General features: G+C 39.6%; 1 protein-coding gene across 2 annotated transcripts in view; it reads right to left on the bottom strand.

Annotated features, from left to right (window-relative positions):
• Positions 1–218: 218 nt before the first annotated feature.
• Positions 219–20126, bottom strand: part of SLC19A3 (solute carrier family 19 member 3) — a 45901-nt gene continuing 25993 nt past the window's right edge. Inside the window, exons 3-8 of one of the 2 annotated variants that reach the window (XM_036758253.1) lie at positions 17760–17949; positions 17420–17577; positions 12632–13463; positions 9890–10082; positions 6523–6664; positions 219–1283 (exon numbers count right to left, since the gene is read on the bottom strand). In XM_036758253.1, coding sequence (XP_036614148.1) covers positions 1116–1283; positions 6523–6664; positions 9890–10082; positions 12632–13463; positions 17420–17566 — 1482 coding nt within the window. In that variant the 5' untranslated portion in view covers positions 17567–17577; positions 17760–17949 and the 3' untranslated portion in view covers positions 219–1115. The remainder of the gene's footprint in view (positions 1284–6522; positions 6665–9889; positions 10083–12631; positions 13464–17419; positions 17578–17759; positions 17950–20126) is intronic. The other variant, XM_036758254.1, reaches the window with a different exon arrangement.

Genomic DNA, 20126 nt, shown 5'->3' with positions numbered 1-20126 from the left:
CTTTGTACTCGTAAACTAACTCATCATCACCCTGACTGTTTAATTGGGTTTATTTTTGGAGTGAGCAGTAGGGGTAGTTAGGCCTTTAAGTCACAGTTGGGGTCTCTCCTCTCACAGTGGCAGACTCCAATTTAATTTGTCCTACTGGCTTTTCAGGAACAAGCACTAACAATCAATAAAATTACCCATGGAAGGTTAGAAAAAGATTTTCACACTTAAATATTTATTTAGCACCAACAGTCATTTGATAATGAAGGTCAATTAATAGACAGATAATATTCCTAAAGACCCACTGGAGAGGATTTCTAGAAATCTCCCTCTTTTGAGGGAGTGCAGAATAAAGAGATTTTCAGAAATCCTTTCCAGTAGGTCCTTTGTTTCTAGACAATGCTAACAATGAGATAATGATATACTCCCTGTCAAGATGGAAGAGAGTGCAGCTGAAGCTTATGGGCCACTCTGGGAGCTGAGGTCAGAGCCAGGAGTAGCACCCTGAGGAGTTTCTGAAATCTGCTCCAGTGCCTTAGTCTCCTGACAACATAGTCTGATAGATGAGATAAGGAACAAGTGGTTGGGTACCCATCAAATGACAGTTTCTGAGCAATATTGCAGCACTTCAGGGTTTAGTAGGGTGTCCTTCAGACATGGGCATAGATGGCTGCATTTTCCAGGAGAATTATAGGTAGTGAAGAAGATATGCTTAATTGCAGAGGAGGAAGAATGATGTAATGAACATTTTCATGGGAGCTATTTGTCGGTAAGAAATTCCGGCTGGTCCATTTTGTAATTTATCCTTAGGTTGTCAAAAAGCTTCAGTTGTCTTAACATACTGTGGCTTTTGAATGGTACAGTTGGGATTTGGAGATCTGTTCTTCACTGGAGCCATGTAGAAAGGCTATATTAAACAGGGTGACTGAATCTCTTGGTGGCACCCAATTTAACCTGAGATCAGTTAGAGATGTGGTCCAATGGGACTGAGACTGATGGTGGTTTGAAAAAGATCCCCTGGAACCTAGTCAGTCCATATCTTGATTCATGGCAATTAATCAATTTTCAAAATATCATATTTTCAGTCAAAGTAATTTTCTGCAGAAAACAGACCAATGTGGGCAGAGCTAAAACTTTGTTGATTCAATACATTCCTCTGGTGTTGTTTCACTTGAGTTTGGATTGGTGACAGCAGCTACTTTCTCTTTTTTGCGTTTGGTGGAATAGATTATATAAATACTTCTCACTATGAAAATTCCAGTAATGACTGAAAAGTAGCCTCCGTAAATCAGGAACTGGAAAAACAAAATAGACTTAGTCACTCACACACACATACATATTGCCAGTGCTTTACTCTGCCGAAGCATAATGATTCTATATGCGCACTAGTGGGATCAAGGTCACGTATAGGATCTCTTCAAGGGATGGTTAGAATGACATTTGGTCAGTCAACAAGCATTTATTAAATGCTTACTATATGCCACTGTGTTAAGTATCGGGGATAAAAAAGGCAAAAACAGGTCCCTGCCCTCAAGAAAATCACATTCTATTGAGGAGATAAGCATGTAAATAGAATGTACATAAGAAGATAACAGACTGCCTGATTGGAAAGTAATTTCAGAGGGAAAGAATTAGCAGTAAGAGGAACTTTTGCTTTGTGAATGCATTGTCTGGGTGAAATACAACGTATCACTACTATGGAAAAAAAATTCATGGAGAAAGCATTTCCATTGGAAGGATACTATACTGCTGAATATAAAGTACAGATCTCTAACTTTCATAGAATGTTAAAGAGGTAAAGAGCCTTAGAAATCATCTATTTCAACTTCTTAATTGTAGAGATGAGGAATCAAAAGCTAAAGAGAATTTAACTAGCCCAAAGACATGCAAAGAGGAAGAAGCAGAAGGGTATATGAACCTAGGTGGTCTGATGGCCAAAGCTCACTCTTTGAAATCTATATCAAAATGTGAAACTGAAAGTATTTTTTTTAAACCAAAGACATCCTTTCTTCCCTTTCCTGTCTCTATCAGCCCATTTTAATTAATTTCACGGGATAAGAGACTGACTGAAATATTGACCAGTGGAATGATTTCCCTCAGATTATTTGGATCATAGACCACTTGAAGTAATAAAAGTGAACTGTGTTGCTCCCAACACAGTGGTGGAAAAGACCTAGCATTGGTCTCTAACCATTTCTGGGCTAAGTAAGTGCCCAGAGAAAATTGGAACTTTGGACTTAGTAGAAATGTTGTAACTCATTAAAAACCTAAACTTATTAGGCTGGGTTTATGATTATGGGAAAAAAAAATAAAGCCCCCATTGAAGACACTTGCTTATAGTGTATAATATATACCTCTGTGAATATTTGAATGTATAAATTGACAAATATGTGATCCAATAGTCTGTCAGTGTAGGGAATTCCAGTAATTTTCTTAAACCTAGGGGTGGGCTAGAACCAATTTAAAGCTCAGGAGAGCCAATGGTTAAATTTTCAGTGAGAACATTTAGAACTTGGAGATCCACAACTGCTACAAATAAAGGCATGGTTTATTATATTGTAGGTTGTTTAGACTTAGTGATGGAGAAAATGTTAGTAGTACAGGTTAAATTTAATAGAGTATGCATTCCCCCCCACCATTAACCCCCCCCCCCGCCCCGAGAGCTCATTGTTAAACTCTTAACCAGCAATCACTGCTTGAAACTCCATTAAAAATCAATGTGGTTAATAGTATTTTAAATCTAGATGGGACCTTCAAGGTCTTGGTTCAAATTCCTCATTTTGTACTTGAGGAAACAGAGGACCAGACAGGTAAAACAATTACCTGAGGTCATACACAGAGTAAAAACAGAGCTGATTTCCATTTAAAAAAAATGTGTAATTGAGCCTCCAAGCCATGGTTGAGCTATACTTCATTTGCTTAAAAAAAGCACTCTGTTCTGCCATGTATTGGGTATTTTTTATCTTCCCATAGACAGCCTCCCTTAGGAATTATTTTCCCATTTCCATGCATTTTACTTTCATCTAGTTTAACATTTTAACAAAAATATCCATCATCAGATGACTAATCTAATAGATTCTGCAACTCAGGGCTCATTCGGCTTCTTAAGACTGAGTGGGATGGTTCTGTGCCGAGTGGGACTAGGGATGTCACAGAGAGAGCCAGTCTACATTACCCTCAGAGGACTATCCAAATGGGAGCAGCTGTTCTCATGTCAAAGAACCATTTTGCCACAATTTTTCATCTAATTTTTTGTCACCTCAGCTTTGTTTTCATTCTTTCACATAAAATACTATTTTTTGGGAGGGAAGCTTAAAACAGGGGTGCTAAGATTTGGGATTTGGAGATCTGAAGTCTGAGCTGGAGGTGGTGATGGGAAAATCTGAATACAGCAGAAGAAAACGATGCCTGCCAACTGCAAGTGAATTTCCCATTCAATCAATAAACAGTGCTAGATGCTGTGAGGGATACAAAGAAAAAAAAATCCCTGCCTTCAAGGTGCTAATGTTCAAATAGAAGAGACATGTACTTAAATAGGTGTATTAAAGGCACCTACCAGATAGATGATAAGTAACTTTATCGAGGAAGGCACTAGCAAATGCGGGAACCAGAAAAGACTCCAGCTGAAGGTAGCATTTGAATTGAGTCTTGAAGGAGTCTTGGCATAGTGAGGCAGAAAGGGGGAGAGCATTCTCAACACAAGATAGGGCAGGGGAGGGGGAAATGAAGCATCCTGTGTGAGGAGCAAGTAGGAAGATATGGCTGCTTCACAGAATGGGTGGAGTAGATTAAGGCTGGAAAGATATGGAGGGTGCTAGGTTGTGTTGATTCTATAAGGAATGGAGACCAATTAGAAGAGTATTGCATCAGATAGGTAAAAAGTTGACAAAGTTCTGAACTGGGTCCGAGTAGAAAGCAGGGACAATGTCTAAGGCATGCAGTGGAAAGAGAAACAAAAGGACTAGGCAATATCCCTAGAGATCCCTGATAGGGTGAGTAAAAATAAGGAGGCAAAGATGACATCAGTTTTGCAAACTGGAGCAACTAGAAGAACAATGGTACACTCATCAATAGGAAAGTTAGGAAGAAGGAACTTTGGGAGGAAAGATAATGACTTCGGTTTTGGACATGTTGAATGTGAAATGCCTATAGGGATATAAAAAAGGCAATTGGTTAGTGGGACTGGAACTCAAGAGACACTAGAGCACTTGGGCATCATCTGCATAGAGATGATAAAATAAAATCAATGGAAACTGATGAGATTGCTAAGTGAGAGAATATAGAGAGAAAAAAGAAAAAGAGTCCAGGGAAAAGACTTAGGGGGCACCCATAGTTCTGAATGAGTGTGACATGGTTGAAAAATTTGAGATGGGAATGTGGCAGTGATCTACAGAGAGTGAACCCTTACCACCCAAACATTATAAGAACATGAGATCATATTACTTAAAGTTGGACAGGATTTTAAATCATTTAGTCTAACTCTATGAATTGGGGAATGGCTGAAATAAGTTGTGGTATATGATTGTGATGGAATACTATTGTGTTTTAAGAAATAATGAGCAGAATGCTTTCAGAAAAAACCTGGGAAGACTTATAGGAATTGATGCAAAGTGAAGTAAGCAGAGCCATGAGAATGTTGTACACTGCAACAGCAATATTGTATAATGATCAACTGTGAATGACTTAGCTATTCTCAGCAATACAGTGATTGAGGACAATTCTGAAAGACTTATAATGAAAAATGCTATCCATCTCCAGAGAAAGATCTGATGGAGTATTGATGCAGATCAAAGCAAACTTTAAAAACAATTTTTCTTGCCCTTTTTTTTGATCTGTGTTCTTTTGTAACAGGGCTAATATAGAAATATGTTTTGTGTGACTGCACATGTATAATCCATGTAAAATTCCTTGCCTTCTCAAGGAAGAGGGGTGGGAGGGAGGGAGAGAATTTAGAATTCAAAAATTTAACAAGAATGTTAGAATATATTTACATGGAATTGAGAAAAAATTTTGAAAATAAAAAAATTAAAAGAAGATGTTACCTAGTTAATTATTGCATTCAGGCAGAAAGACATGTGGACTATCTCAGACAAACCTGAACATTAGCTATATTGAATGATTCTCTTAGTAAATCATTTAAATACTTCATTGTTAAAAAGTATAAGGTATTTCACAAGCTTTTGGAACACTTCGTATTTTCTCATATGTAAGCTAATATTCCTTCATTGAGCCCAAATAAGCCCTTTTCCTTTTGTTCTGCCTTCAAAGAAGACACAATTCCTGTAAGGATCCAACAAGTTCAAAATCACTACTAAATTACCTCCTACGTCTCTCTCTTTTAGTTATACTATGTTATGGAAATGTTTGTTTTATTCCATAAATTAATAATAAATAAAATTTTAAAAATGGGAAAAGAGGCTTTATACTTCACTCCCATCTTTCTAGGATGATTTCTATTTCTAGCTTTCCAAGGATTTCCTTTGGAAAACATGCCACCATGTGAAAGTTGTAACTAGCAATTTTAGCCCCTCTTTAATAAGTGAAAGTGAAATAGGTGTGGCCACAGTGGGGAAAAATTGTCCTGAGAAAACCTGGAGGTTTGTATGATTCTGGCCTGGCTATGGCTGGTGATTAGAAGGTGAGACCAGAGCCTGAGGATGGGGCCAGCACAGGGAGGAAGCATTCCCTGGGACTTTGTAGTTAAGTGCCTTCTGGATTTCATATTGTGGGGCAAAGGCCCTTCGCTCCACCAGATAATAGTTAATAGTAGCTGGCATTTTCAAATCTCTAAGGTCTGCAAAGGGCTTTAATATTTTAATTTGACTCTTCCCATAACTAGTAAATGTCTAAAGCAGAAGAATTGGAAATTGAGGGGATACCCATCAACTGGGAACTGGCTAAACAAGTTGTGGTATATGAATGTAATGGAATGCTATTGTTCCATAAAAAATGATGAGCAGAAAAACCTGGAAAAGCTTGGAAAGACTTATATGAACTGATGCTGAATGAAATGAGCAGAACCAGGAGAACATTGCATACAATAAACAGCAACATTGTACTATGACTAACTCTGATAGACTTGGCTGTTCTCAGCAATGCAAGGATCTAACACAACTTCAAAAGACTCATGATGGAAAATGCCATCCACATCCAGAGAAAGAAATACAGAGTCTGAATGCAGATTAGAGCACACTATTTGCTTTTTTGTTTGTTTGTTCCTTCTTTCTCATGGTTCCTCCCATTGGTTCTAATTCTTCCTTACAGCATGACTGATGTGAAAATACATTTAATAGGAATGTATATGTATAGCCTTTATCAGATTGCACACCATCTTGTGGAGAGGGGAGGGAAAGAAGGGGTAGAAAATTTAAAACTCAAAATCTTATGGAAGTGAATATTGAAAACTGAAAATAAATTAATTAATTAGAATGTCTAAGGCAGGATTTCATTCCCAACTCCAAGTCTAGCATCTTAGCTGCCTAGTTACAGCTCTGCCACCCGTGTCTTCAGGAGAATTTTCTTAATGAAACTTACCTGAACGTCGACGTGCAGACTCAGACCTCTGGCGTCAACTACGATTAATGTCATTATGGTCTGAATCACCAAGGCCAAGAAGGTATTGACTCCAAAAACTAAAGCATAGCGCTCCATGCTGAGGTTCACTGCAATCTGAAATCTAACATGGTATCAGTGGTCAATAATATCCCCAATATCAAAATACCAAACCAACCCAAGTCAGAAACAGGGTATGTCAAAGCTTCTATGCTGATCAGTAGTAATGAGTTTGGACTGTGAGTAGCCCCTCTATTTCTAGCGTGGGCAAAAAAGGGAAAACCAGCCTCAAAAAAATAAAAAGAGTCCTATTATTCAAAACCAAGAAGTACTAGCACAGGACATTAGAGAGAGTGTGGGTATTGATGTCAGGAAGAGCTGGGTTCAAATCCCACCTGGGACACAAGTCAAACTGTACATGAAGCATACAATTGAACCAGAGTAAGTCATCCCAATGGAAAATTACAAAATCCAGGACACAAAATGAGGTCTCACAAGGGTCCTACTAAACAATTCTAAAACAAAACCAAGATACCTCTACTATTTGTATTTTCTAGGCTTTTTAAAAAAAATAATCAACTAACGATATATTTTCCTCAAAACATATTAGAGTGCCTTTTCAGAGGTTGGAGTTGAAACAAGAAACAAGTTTCTCTTTTGGCATGTAGATTGTCCCTTGCAAATCTTCATTCATTTTGTCAGGTTTAGACAAGATCTATAAAGGCAGTGGCTTGTGAATGCTTAGATCGGTAGGCTGGCACTGGAGATGACCAACATTTTTTCTTCTTTTTCTTTATTAAATACATGTAATCCCTTGCCATCACACCAAAGGAAATCCTTAACTCTCCCTTGAAGGATCATTAACTTGTCAGTCTCCTATGTGGGGGGTTAGGACAGAGTGCCTTAACCCTGATCAGGACCACTGTACTCACATACAGGCTCTGTGCTGTAGTTAACTCTAAATATGGAACAAACACTTGGATAATTTTCAATGTTCCAAGCTGCATGGGCAAGACAACCTTGAATTCAAAAGCTAAAGTACTGTGTGAACTTTTACATGAGATTTATTATTGGAATATCACTGATAAAAGCCTGATATCCAAGAAAGGTGGGGAAGTCACTTGAATTTATAAGACCAAGATGTTATTCAGTTGTGTCCAACTCTTTGTGACCCCGTTTGGGGTTTCTTGGCAGAGATACAGGAGTGGTTTGCCATTTCCTTCTACAGCTTATTTTACAGATGAGGAACTAAAGCAAATAGGGTTAAGTGACTTGCCCAGGGTCACACAGCTATGAAGTGTCTGAGTACTGAACTCAGGTTCAGCCCCAGGACTCTATCCATTGTGCCACCAACCTGTTCCATGGGACCAAGAGCCATTCTCCAATTGATAAGCAGTCATGCTATAGTTGTTTGTCCTTCATTCCAGAAGAGGACCATGACATCAGGAAGGTGAGGCCAGAAATGCAAGTACATTGGATTTAAGTGAGGGAGGGCTGTGCAAAGTCACCAGCCTCACTTTCTCCTCCTGAGCCAGGTCCAGGGTCCAGTGGCCAGATATGGATCAGGACAACTGGAGATAGCTCAGCACGCTTTGGGGGACCTTAGCCCTTTTAAGCTAAGATCTTTAACAGGTCTCAGTTTGACTGAAGCAATGCCCATTTAGTGATTGAGGCTTAATAAGAAATGAGGCAGTGAATGGCCTCTCTGTCTAGTCAAAAAAAAAAAATCGACCTGGGAGGGGAAGACACTCAGGGTTTCTGTCCAAAACAGAAACAATTGCTAACATTCACTCTGAGCTAATCAGGGCCCAAACGATGACTAAGTAGGTCTTGGCCTGGGACCTATTTGTTGCCCAAATCAATGAAAAGTCAGGGTGATTTGGGTTTAAGTCTTGGTCCTCAAGAAAAAAAAGGCTTCAGTGACCAAAATTTACACTCCCCTTGGGCAGAGCACCCTTAAGTAAAGACCATATGAAAAAAAAGTGTTCCTAATTAATAACGCAAAAAAGAAATGTGATTTAAAGCAACATTTAAGTTTTACTTCACACCTATCCAATTGGCTAGCATATATATTATATCCTATTGTCCAAACATTTTGGAAACTACAAGGAAACTAGACCTCTGAGGATGCATCTGGTTCTAATTTCTGATCCTATAATCTGTGATTTTCCTCCTATAATGTTTGGGGAATGAACTTGTACTCTAAATTGATGTTTCATAGACTTTAGACTGCCAGAAGTCCATGACACCAAAAGCTTATGAAGTCCCTGATCCATTTGTATCCCTAGCACATGGTAAGCTTTTCAGAAATCTTTTATAACTTCATTCAAAGAACTGAGAAATGCACCAAGGGCAGGTATGGATGTACCCCTTTTCTTTGCTATTTTTCAGCTGTGTTCTGTGACGACTGGATTCGAGACTGAACCTGAGCTTTCAGAGGTAAAGCTTATGAAAGATTTTATGGAAGTGAGAGAGTCTGACTGTCTTCTCTGCAAAAGCTTAAATGGAGGGCTTCTTCCACACAGCTTTGAAATAGACCTTGCAGAGCTGGAGAAAGAGTAGGGCTAATGTTACTCTATTTCCCAGAGTAGAAGAGGGAAGGTCCTTGGATTATAGATTGAGCTGGAAGGTGTGTCCTAGTCAAACTTTATGCAATTTCATGAGTGGTAGAGCCAGGATGCCATTCTCAGTTGATTTTATCACTGATCGGTTACCAAATAGGAAGCAATGAATGCCTCATCCCTTCAGGTGTTCTTTTCCTGGCATCATGGAGCACCATCTTCATATCTGTAGTTCTTTTAATAATTTCCTTATAGCATATTTTGGCTTTCCTTACAAATCAGAGTGGATCTTGGCTTCTTCTGTGCTTTCAGAAACATCTGTAGGATTTTGATCTTTACATAATCTCTCTATCTAGGTCTCTACAAGGCATCTTTATTTCACTTTCCTGGGAATATTTTAAAAACTGGTTTCACAGAGAGGTAGGTATGCTAGGATTACCCAATAAGAGATTAGGACTGAAAGAAATCTTACCGGTGAGCACACAATGGGATCGCATCCTCTTATAATACGTTGCAAAACAAAACAAAAACCAAAACCTGATGACACACATCCTTGCCAAACTGATTGTTCAACATAATTGACCTTTTCCTAGTTTCATTACCCTCAGCAAAACTCAGAGAAAGTAGTAAGGTAAATTGTTGCATTGCTTCTGACAATAAAACTAAGAAGCATTCAAGATAAACCTCAGTCATTGAAACGGTGCTGCTATCCAAAGGAAGAGAAGGGTGTATTTTCTTTTTAAATTATAAATTAGACAAATTTAAGAGAAACACATAGTAATACTTACACTGCAATGGTTATGAGAAGCATATAAACTGATTTGAAAATCAAAAAGCCAGCATAACACAGCCAGATGTTGGTGGTGAAATGCATGAGGAATAGTGAACCAGCATCTACGGCGGAGAAGATTCCTAAAGCCAACTCTCCAAAAAGATCCCAGTCGATTTTCACATACCCCACTGCAAAGGCTGCCACAGCACCTGCAAGTAAGAGAATAAAGACCAGTTTATTATCTGTTCCAATCTAGGAAACAGCTATTTAAAAAAAATCAAATCATGTTTAAAAAATCGTAATTCTAGAGCTGGAGAGAGCAAAGATGATTGGTAGAAGTCCTTATTTTATAGATAAAGCAATGGAAGCCTAAGGAAGTTAAGTGAGTCTATGGACACATGGGTAAGGAGGTAAGATTTGAACCCAGGTGATCTGATTCTGAATAGAACACAAAGCACATTCAAGAGGGCCAGAATACTAACAATGTTGAGGATTAAGAAAGGCTTCCTAGAAGAGGTGACGGCTAAGCTATGCTTATAAGGACTAGAGGGATGCTAGGAGATGAAGGTGAAGAGGGATTACATTCCAAACATGGCAAGTCTGTACAAACGCATAAGAATGGAGAACCAGAATAATTGTAAAGGGAAAGTCCCTTCAGGATTTGGGTTTGACAAAAATCCACTTTGCTAAAAATTCCTATATATTTTTCTTGTCAATAATGAAATATTTTGTTCCAGGGTTTGAGGCTTGAAGGTGAAATTATCACATGAGGAAAATGAGGCCCACAGACTGAAGGCCAGCTAGGAAGTAGCTGGGTCAGAACTAAACACAGGTCATCTAGTCTCCCAGTGACGTGCTTGTCCTGCTTTTTACTACTGCATTCAGTCCTTTCTCTCCTCCAAGGAGAGTTTCTCATATGTTTTTTTCTCTTTGAGGCAATTAAGAGCCTTAATTTTTCTATACTTTCAGCAAAGACTCTACATGTCTACCAAGTAGTGTGCTGGTAAATGTTTAACAGCTAGCTCTGGGGAAAAAAATGTAGCAGGACACATTTTAAAATTTAATTTGCACTGCTAACATTTTCTCCCATTACTTTAAGTCTAGACATTGACAAAATAATAAACCAAGTCCTGATTTGTAACATATGCTGATTTCTGAGGTGTAAACATTCATGCTGAAAATTTAACAATCAGATCTCACAAGCTAGTTCTACCTGGATCCAAACATTCTTTTCCTATACCCAAGCTCCAAAGGTTTTTTTTTCTTTCAGATTCCTTACAGTTGCAAAATCTTTATTCTTGCTCTCTCCCTCTCATTTTCAGTAACCGGTCCTCTGACTATGTGTATTAAGGCTGTGGATCATGCAGTTTTTTAGGCAAAATTCCTACTAGCCTTTTGCTTGGTCCCTTGTAGGTGTGGCCAAATTTTTGGGAGATCTTAGGTCTGCCAATTAGTCAAAAAGCACTTAAGTACCTACTATGTGCCAGCCATGGTGCCGGGTGCTCAGGACACAGACAAAAGAGGGCAGTTCCTGCCCTCAAGGAGCTTACCTTGTATTGGAAAAGACAGCATACACTTACACAGATTCCTATAGGCAGGCGTATATATGCACGTATAAATTGCAGAGTTCTCATAGGAAATTGAAGGTAGTTAAGAGTTCTTTTCTATACAAAGAAGTATGTTTAGAAATGGGGGACCTTTGAAGATAGGCTTTTATGATTGTGTGAATTTTGACCCTGTTTAAATACAGGCTAGGTAATAATGTTTGGAAAGGAAAATGGATATAGCTTCTGTCCAGAATCTGGTACAGAAAATCAAAAGGGAAGGAAATGGACCCAAGTGAAGCAACCAAAAAGAATAGTCCTCAACTTCTAAGGCTCAAACTAGACTCCCCAAGAAGAGAATGAGCTTGACAATGGGTTTCCTGAAAATGTCAATAAAGGCATGGGTGTGGAGCCATGTGACTTCCTAGAAAATATCTTCAAAGTCTCCTTTGATTTTCAATTAGGTAAATAAACGTCTCTATTGTTAACTTCCAAGGTCAGATTAGTCAACTAGTATTTATTAAATGCTTCCCAAGTGCCAGGCACTGTGCTAACCTTCTAGGGAACCAAAGAAAAGCAAAAATAAATTTAAAAACAAAAACACCCAACCCCTGCTCTCAGGAGCTCACAGAAATAATGTGGGAGACAACATGCAAACAATCATGTACAAATGGTTTCATTGGTATAGGGAACTCCCAGATGAGGAATTGTTCTTATTTCTTATTTATATAGCTAGGTGGTCCATGTAGAATGCTATCTGCCTCAATTTCCTGAATTGTAAATTTGGAGATAATAATAGTACCTATCTCTCTCCCTCCCTCCTTCCCTTCCCTCCATCCTTGGTTGACTCACTGACAGTAGTAGCTTGAGGCACCTAGTGAATGTGGCACAAAAAAAAATAGTACCTTGTATACAGGAGCCACTTCATTTTTGTCTTTGTGTAGCTATTTATAGTTAACATTTATATTATGCCTACTAGGTACCAGGCACTGTGTCAGTGCTTTACAAATGTTATCTCATTTGATCCTCACAACAAACCCTCTGAGGTTTATATCATTATTATCACCATTTTACAGTTCAGGAAACTGAGGCAGACAGAGCACTCTATCCACTGGTCTACCTAGCTTCCTTTGTATCCCCAATGATTGTGGCATTGCTTGTTAATTGACTAATTAAGAGTGTTGAAAAAGAAAGCTCCAGCTTTGCCTACTCACCTCCAAATGTTGCCACAGCTTCTACTGCTCCGTTATACACCTGAGAGCTTTGAGATGGTGCCTTGTGATCCCACAGAAGTTGGATATAGTTTAATACTTGGTTAAGGCCGGCCGTGGCAGAAGCCCACCAAATGGACCAGAATAAAAGGTGACTGCTCGAGTAGCACTCTTTCAAGTCTTGCCACCACTGCACAAACACTCTCAGCATCAGGTTTCCTTGTTGAAGGTCATCTGATTGGCTTTTTTGCTGTCCTGATTTGGCAGATGATTCTGAAACGATGCAGCCTCCTTGGCTGACTGGCACGCTTCCATTAGCTGGCATCTCTGGTGCTACTACATCCTTGTCTGGTGATGATCCTTGAGTTCCTGCTCCCACCTTTTTATGGAAGAACATGCTTTTCTGGGGCATCGGCAGAAAAAATGAGAAAACGAATGCCACGGAGACAGAAACCATAGTTATAACATTGAGATAAAAGTAAGACACGTTTGCCAGGGAGACCAAGAGCTGTGCCAGCACAGAGGCTATAGTGTATCCCACTAGTGTGACACTTCTACAGTAGCTCGTTACTTTCTGGTAGTGTTCCACACTGACCACACTGTAAATGTAGGAGTAATAAGCTATCTCCGTGGCTGTGACCAACCCATAGAAAAATTCCAAGATCTGCATGGCTAATAATCCTTGGGAAAATAAGAGCATCAACCAGGTGATCAAAAAGCTGACTCCCTGTAGGATGATGATGGGCTTATACCGGAGGTAATCCGTCAGCACAAACACCGGGAACAGCAGCACCAGGTAAGAGTAAGTCCAAACTGGAAACATCTGATTGGAGACCTGTGGGGTCACAGAAAATGCATAACGTGGCAATGAGACAACTCAGAGCTTCAAGTACATGAAAGACAGTGAATTAATAACAGCTAACGTTTTTTCTATACAGACCTAGACATACATGTACATAAATGTACACACACATCTTTGTATCTTTGCCAGGAAAATTCCAACTGGGGTCATCAAGAACTGGATATGACTGAACGAGCACTTTTAAAGCATTGGTTATATGCCAGGCACTGTGCTCAGCACTTTACAAATATTATCTCATTTGAAATTAGTGAAATCAATGAAGCCTTGAATGTGTAGCTTGGCCTAGTATAAAATTTCTGATCTGATTGGGTACCTTTTGAATTCCTCCCATCAGTGAGAAGAGGAGAAGATTTTTCCAAGAGTTTGGAAGATTGACAGACTTCCATGGTGACCATTTACATGGTGTATTCTATAGGTTATCAAAGGAGAACTCTTGGTCTTGGAAGACTTCGTTCCCCCACATCTTCCATCTATCTTCTTTCCCTGTAGCTCTGCACAGGCCATTATTACCCATACCTCAAATGAAGGTCTTCCTCGCCTCTGCCTCCTTGATTGGCTAGGACTTCTTTTAAGGCTTATCTTAGGTTTCAAATCAAGGCTTTCTTGACTTTTCTGGGGGCTTTCTCTCTCATATAATCTCAAAAATACTATCTCCTTATTAGTTCCTTCTCCCAAGTAAGCTACTTGAGAATAGAGACTATACTGTTTTTGTTTTTACATTACCCCTAGAGCAACCACTATGTTCTGTATACAGTAGGTATTTGATAAGTGCTTGTTGGATTGTTCTCAAATTATTTTGCTTATGTGGGCAAATAGCAACCAGAATTTGTTTAGAAGCAGAGGATAGAATAAAGAAGAGAATCCACTGCGTAAAAGCTTCACCCAAACACCTGCCCTGTGGCGATGCAGCCTTGTCTTACTCTGTACTCCAAGAACAAGATGCTATTTAAAAAAAAAAAAAAAGGTTTCCTAAAGGAATGAAGTTTTATCTTTCTTGACTGGTTGGCTTATCATGGTAGAAACTAATTTGTCCTAATCATTAGGGACTGCCTATCTATCTTATCTATCTACACATATACACATAAATATACATACACACATACATATACAATATATGCATGTACATATAAACATGTACCTGATGTGTGTGTATATGCATATATGTATCTATTTCTACACTGAATTTTGCCAGTTTTTTCTTTTTTTCAAATAAATTTTCATTGTTACCTTTTGCTTTTTATATCATCGATACATGGTGTTCTTAACATGGGGCAAATGAACTTGTTTTAAAATGTATCTATAGATAATTGATATATAGATAGCTATTTCTACAGAATTGATATTTTTTGCAATTTTGTGTATTTTATTTTATTTTATTTCATACATTTAAATATATTATTCTGAAAAGGGGTTCATAGGCTTCAGATAAAAAAAAGACTAAGGCCCCTAGCTTACATAGAAAATCAGCCTGGCATAGCAAATAGCTAGCTAGTTATGGATCCAGAAGCACCTGGCTTGAAGTGCAGACTTATTGACTGTGATTCGGGGCAAATCACTTAACCTCTCAGTGCTCTAGGCAACATCTTAAGTCTCAGTTATAAAGAAAATTGAGCCATTATTGGTAGAGGGAGTTCTCACCTAGGAGTAAGAAAGTGAAAGCATGTCCAGTCCCTATCACTCCCTCCTGCTTCATTTCCCAAGGGTTTCCCTCCTCCCCCAGGGAGAACAAAAAATGTGAACAGCTCAGAAGTAACCTGTAGCTTTCCATACCCCTAGTCCCTCATTTTGGCAAAGAAGCTGGGGTAGGGGCAGAAGGAAAGTGCTTTTTTCATCTCTATCTCTAGGGCCAAGCTTCATTCTATTATATACCTTTGCAGCATTCAGTTCTGAGTGTTTTGTTTTTTCCACTAACATTGTACTACTGTTCATATATTTCATGCCCTAGCTGTGCTTAAACCTGTGGCAAATCTGTTTGCCTTTCCCTTTTACATCCATCTGGCCACTGAACCCAGATGGATCTGGAGGAGAAAGTGAGGTTGGTGACTTTGCACAGCCTTGCCTCACTTAAATCCAGTTCACTTCCGTTTCATGGCATCTTCTCCCTGATTGTCATGGTCCTCTTAGAGAACCAAGACAAACAACAACCTCTGTGAGTAGAAAAGTTGCTGCCCACTGGGGACCAAACTGGAACTGGCCAGTTGAGCAGCACAGTTTTCTTTTCTTTCCTTTTTCTCTTTCTTCTTTCCCTTCCCTCTGTCCATAAGGGGTATCACACCCTTAGCTGCCAATGCTCAGCCCAAAGGGAACTAAAATTTTAATCTTTCTTAAAGACCAGCCTTAACCCCAAATCTCTCTGGCTCTTATTGGCCAACAATAGGTCCCAGGTCAAGCCCTACTTAGTCATTATTTGGGCCCTGATTGTGTCTTCCCCTTCCAGATGAATTATTTTTTAAAAGATAGGTAAAGAGGCCATTCTTTGCCTCATTTCTTATTAAACCTTAATCACTGAATGGGCATTACCTCAAGTCAAACTGAGACTTGTGAAAGACCTTAGCGTGGAAAAATGACAAGGTCCCCCACTGCATCCTGGGCCCTCTCCAGTTGTTCTGGTCTATATCTGGCCACTGGAACCAGATGGCTCCAGAGGAGAAAGTAAGGCTGGTGACTTTGCACAGCCCTCCCTCACTTAAATCCAATTAACTTGCATTTCATGGCATCACCTCCTTGATGTCATGGTCCTCTTTGAGAAAAACGACAAAGGACAACCAACAACTTCCTAGACCCAAGAGCCTCTTAAAAATCATCAAAATAAAGACAACCCTCTGAATGAATAGAGCAGTGGGCTCAGAAGACCTTGATTCAAATTTGGCCTCAGAAACCCACTAGCTGTATCATCCTGGGTAAATCACTTAGGCTCTGTTTGTCTCAGCTTCCTCATACATAAAAGGGGGGTAACAGCACCAAGTGAGCACCAATAGCATCAAGTGAGATAATATTTGTAAAGCATGTGGCACAGTGCCTGGCACATAGTGGGCACTAGCTATTGTTATCATCATCATCATCATCATCATCATCATCATTATAGGACCTGCTGCAAGCCTTAAGCTAAAGTCGAAGTCCTAAGACTCCACAGAGTTGGAATCCTGGCTCCACTTGCATGACCTTGAACAAGTCACATTATCTCTCTGTGCCTCCTCACCTGTAAAACAGGGGGAGGTGGGTTATATTAGGTGACCTCTAAGGCATCTTCCAGTTCTAGACCCACCATCCCAAGAAGACGGTGCAGAAGATAACTGCATTTCTTTTGGAATTTTCCACAAACTCAAAATGAAGCAGGAATTCAGATGCTATCAGTGGCTCTAGAGAGAAAGATGGGCTGGAGGGGCCTGAGAAGAATTCAAGCTTCTCTTTCTTCCTCCTAAAAATCTTGTTGTTAAGACCTTATCTTTTTCTGTTTATAAAACAGTGGAAAGACAGCCAAACCATTTCTACAAGACAGAAAATGATTAACAGTGTTATCTTCCTTCTTTCTTGGGGCTAATTCTTTCCAGTGTTTTGTTACCCAGGTACTCTCAACTGCAAGGTGACTGTTTTTTTTGAGTGGAGAGTAATAGAATCCAAGGGAAGCTAGTATACTGTTCTTGGAAACTTTTTGAAGGGTTGAGGAACAATCCTAGAGGTGTGACAATATGAGGTTCTTGTGGACACTAGCTCTTTTTGGAAGGGGTTGAGGAGCTAAGTCACTAAATTTCTGCTACAACAAATACCAGGGAATCCTTCAACCTATTTGTTTAAGTTGAGTTAAAGGGCCACGATTCTTGTTTGCAATTTGAGAGTAGGGGGGAGTTCAGTCCATGGCAGTCCTCCCCCTCCTCCCCCAGTATCACAAACATGCTCTTGGTTCTGAATAGTATTGTCATTTGACTTACCTCATCGAGGGTCAGATTTTTATCTGGTCCAGTTAAGTAAGGTACGACAAATGGTTCTGATGGTCTCATCGTAGTGAAAAACCCATAGATACAGAGGATGGTGGTGGGGAAAATCCAGGACTGACGCATTGTTCTAAAGCAATCCATGGTTGGTTAGGCTGGAACAAAGCAAAGACCATGAACATGAAGAGACTGTTGCTTGAAGATTCTCCCATAACGATAAAGCTAAATTACTTTCCACAAAAAATTGGGAATTACTTCTCTAAGCTAGGATCTTCCTTTTGCCTCAATAATGGAATCAACCCAAGGCCAAAAGACAGGAATTGAATAAAGAGGTTACCTTTCTTGACTTCTTGAGAGGTTACTCTTCTTTAATCCTTGGAAATAAACAGTAACTTCACAAGGCAGAGGGCAGTACTAGGTTTCTTGCTGCTTCCTTGGCTAGACTTGAGGCAGATTCCTGAGGAATGAAGACTACCAAGCAGAGTCCCTTTTATTCGCTTATACAGAGCATCATGACTCTAGGGATTCTGGGAAAGGAAGCGCCATCCAGGTCATTTAGTGCAACCTCCTCATTTGACAAGTGAAGAAGCAGATGCAAGTTAAAGTGATGAGATCAAGGTCATAAAGGGAGTAAGGGACTTCTTTTGCACAATGCTCAATGTGTACTGCTCTGAGGGCAGAAAGCTCTTGTAGGAGAAAGATTAAAGGAAAGCTAATACAGACCTACAATTGGAGCCTTATCCCAGGACATCAGAATCCTAGGGGTGGGGGTGTGGGCTGTAGGCTTTCTCTCTGATTCCTCAATTTTCTCTCAGATCTTCTCTCCTGTGCGAACTACCCCCTCCTCCTTTCTGTCTAGACCTCTTGGTGAGCTAATTCAATTGTTAAGTGACTCATTCGTTGTCCTCTCTCAAGTCCTTCTCCCCTTGATCATATGACCAATCTTGCTCTGCCAACCCTCAATCTTAGATTATTCCCATCATCTAACTGCTTTTGTTCCTACACATGAAGGTGGAGAAAATCATGAAACTATGTTGACTTTACCATCTCAGGAAGAGGGGAGGGAAGGGAGAGAGAGAGGGATAGAATTTGGAACTCAAAAGTTTAAATAAAAATGTTAAAAAATTTTTTTAAAAAGAAAGTGAATTTTTAGGTCTGTTTTTTTTCACAACACGATAATTATGGAAATGTTTTGCATGACTACACATGTATAACCTACATTGAATTGCTTTCTTTCTCAATGGGGGGGGGGAGTGGGAAGGGAGACAATTTGGAATTCAAAGTTTTCAAAATGAATATTAAAAATTATTTTTACTTGTAACTGGGGAAAAATAAAATACTAAATAAATTTAAAAAAAAGACTACCAAAAGAAAAAATAAACAAAAAAATGAAAAAAAGAAAGAAACAATGCTGACTAGCTCTACTGTGAATGGATATGACATAATCTAAACTGGACCCTCCCCAATGAAAAGCAATACCTCCATTGACTAACCATCTCACTCACCATAATGTCTCTTCCAAACTTTTTTCATCCCTCCTTAAGTCTCCCAGCCTAGCCTTCTGTTTTACTAAAAGTTGAAGCTATTTATTCTCAGAGCTGCCTCTTCTCTCCCCACCTCCTCATCTCTTATCATGCAGGGACCTCATTTCACTGTCTCCTCCTTTACTGCTATCTCACACTAAGGGGTGGACCTTCTCATTGACAAGGCTAATCCCTCTACAGGAAGTAGATGGCCCCTTCTGTTGAGTCCTCTCCTTTATTTACCTTCAATCTCTCCTCGTCTGCTCAGTGCTTCCCAGCTGCCTACAAACTTGTCCACATCTGCCCCATCCTCGAAATACTCTCATTCAATCCATTTTTGCAATTAAAAAAAATCTTTTAAAAATTTTCTTTTCAAAAATCTCTTTTTCTCTGCTTCTTTCATGGCTTAATGCCTTGAGAAGACAGCCTACAATAGATTCCCCTCCTCCCTTTCCCCTCACTCTGGTCTTTGCTCTCTCTCACTCTACAGTCTTCCTTCTGACCACATTATTCAAAAGAAATTGCCCTCTCCAAAGTTGCAATTTCCTAATTACCAAATTCAGTGGCCTTTTCTCAGTCCCCATCCTGGAGTTCTCTGCAGCCTTTGACACTGGCATTCAAGACAGCCTGTGGGATCACTTTCTTTTCCTTCATGTTCTCTTCTCTCCAGGTTTCTGGGGTCACTGACACTGCTATTTTCTGGTTCCTTTCCTTTTTTTTTGCATTGATTGTTCAATATTAGGTCCCCAGTCAGGCCTCCCTTGGTCATTTTTGGGGCCCTGATAGGTTCAGGGTGAACGTAAGCAGCAATTGTTTCTGTTTTGGCCAGAAACTGTGAGGGTCTTCCCCTCCCAGATTGATTTTTTTTTTTTAACTAGGTAGAGGCCATTCTCTGCCTCATTTCTTTTTAAGCCTTAATCACTGAATGGGCTTTGCCTCACTCAAACTGAGACCTGCTAAAGACCTTAGTTTAAAAAGGCTCCAGAGAAGAGAAAGTGAGGCTGGTGACTTTGCACGGCCCTCCCTCACTTAAATCCAGTTTACTCGCATGTCATAGCATCACCTCCCTGATGTCAGGGTCCTCTTCAGAGACCTAAGGACAGACAGCAGCAGCAGCAACAACAATAATTTTTTGTTCCTCTCCCACGGGACCACTCCTTATCTAAATTTAGCTGGGTCTC

Source organism: Trichosurus vulpecula, chromosome 4 (assembly GCF_011100635.1).
Source record: "Trichosurus vulpecula isolate mTriVul1 chromosome 4, mTriVul1.pri, whole genome shotgun sequence".
NCBI lineage: Eukaryota > Metazoa > Chordata > Mammalia > Diprotodontia > Phalangeridae > Trichosurus > Trichosurus vulpecula.
The sequence above is the reverse complement of the archived record's forward strand: the minus strand, read 5'-3'. Positions and strand labels throughout refer to the sequence as shown.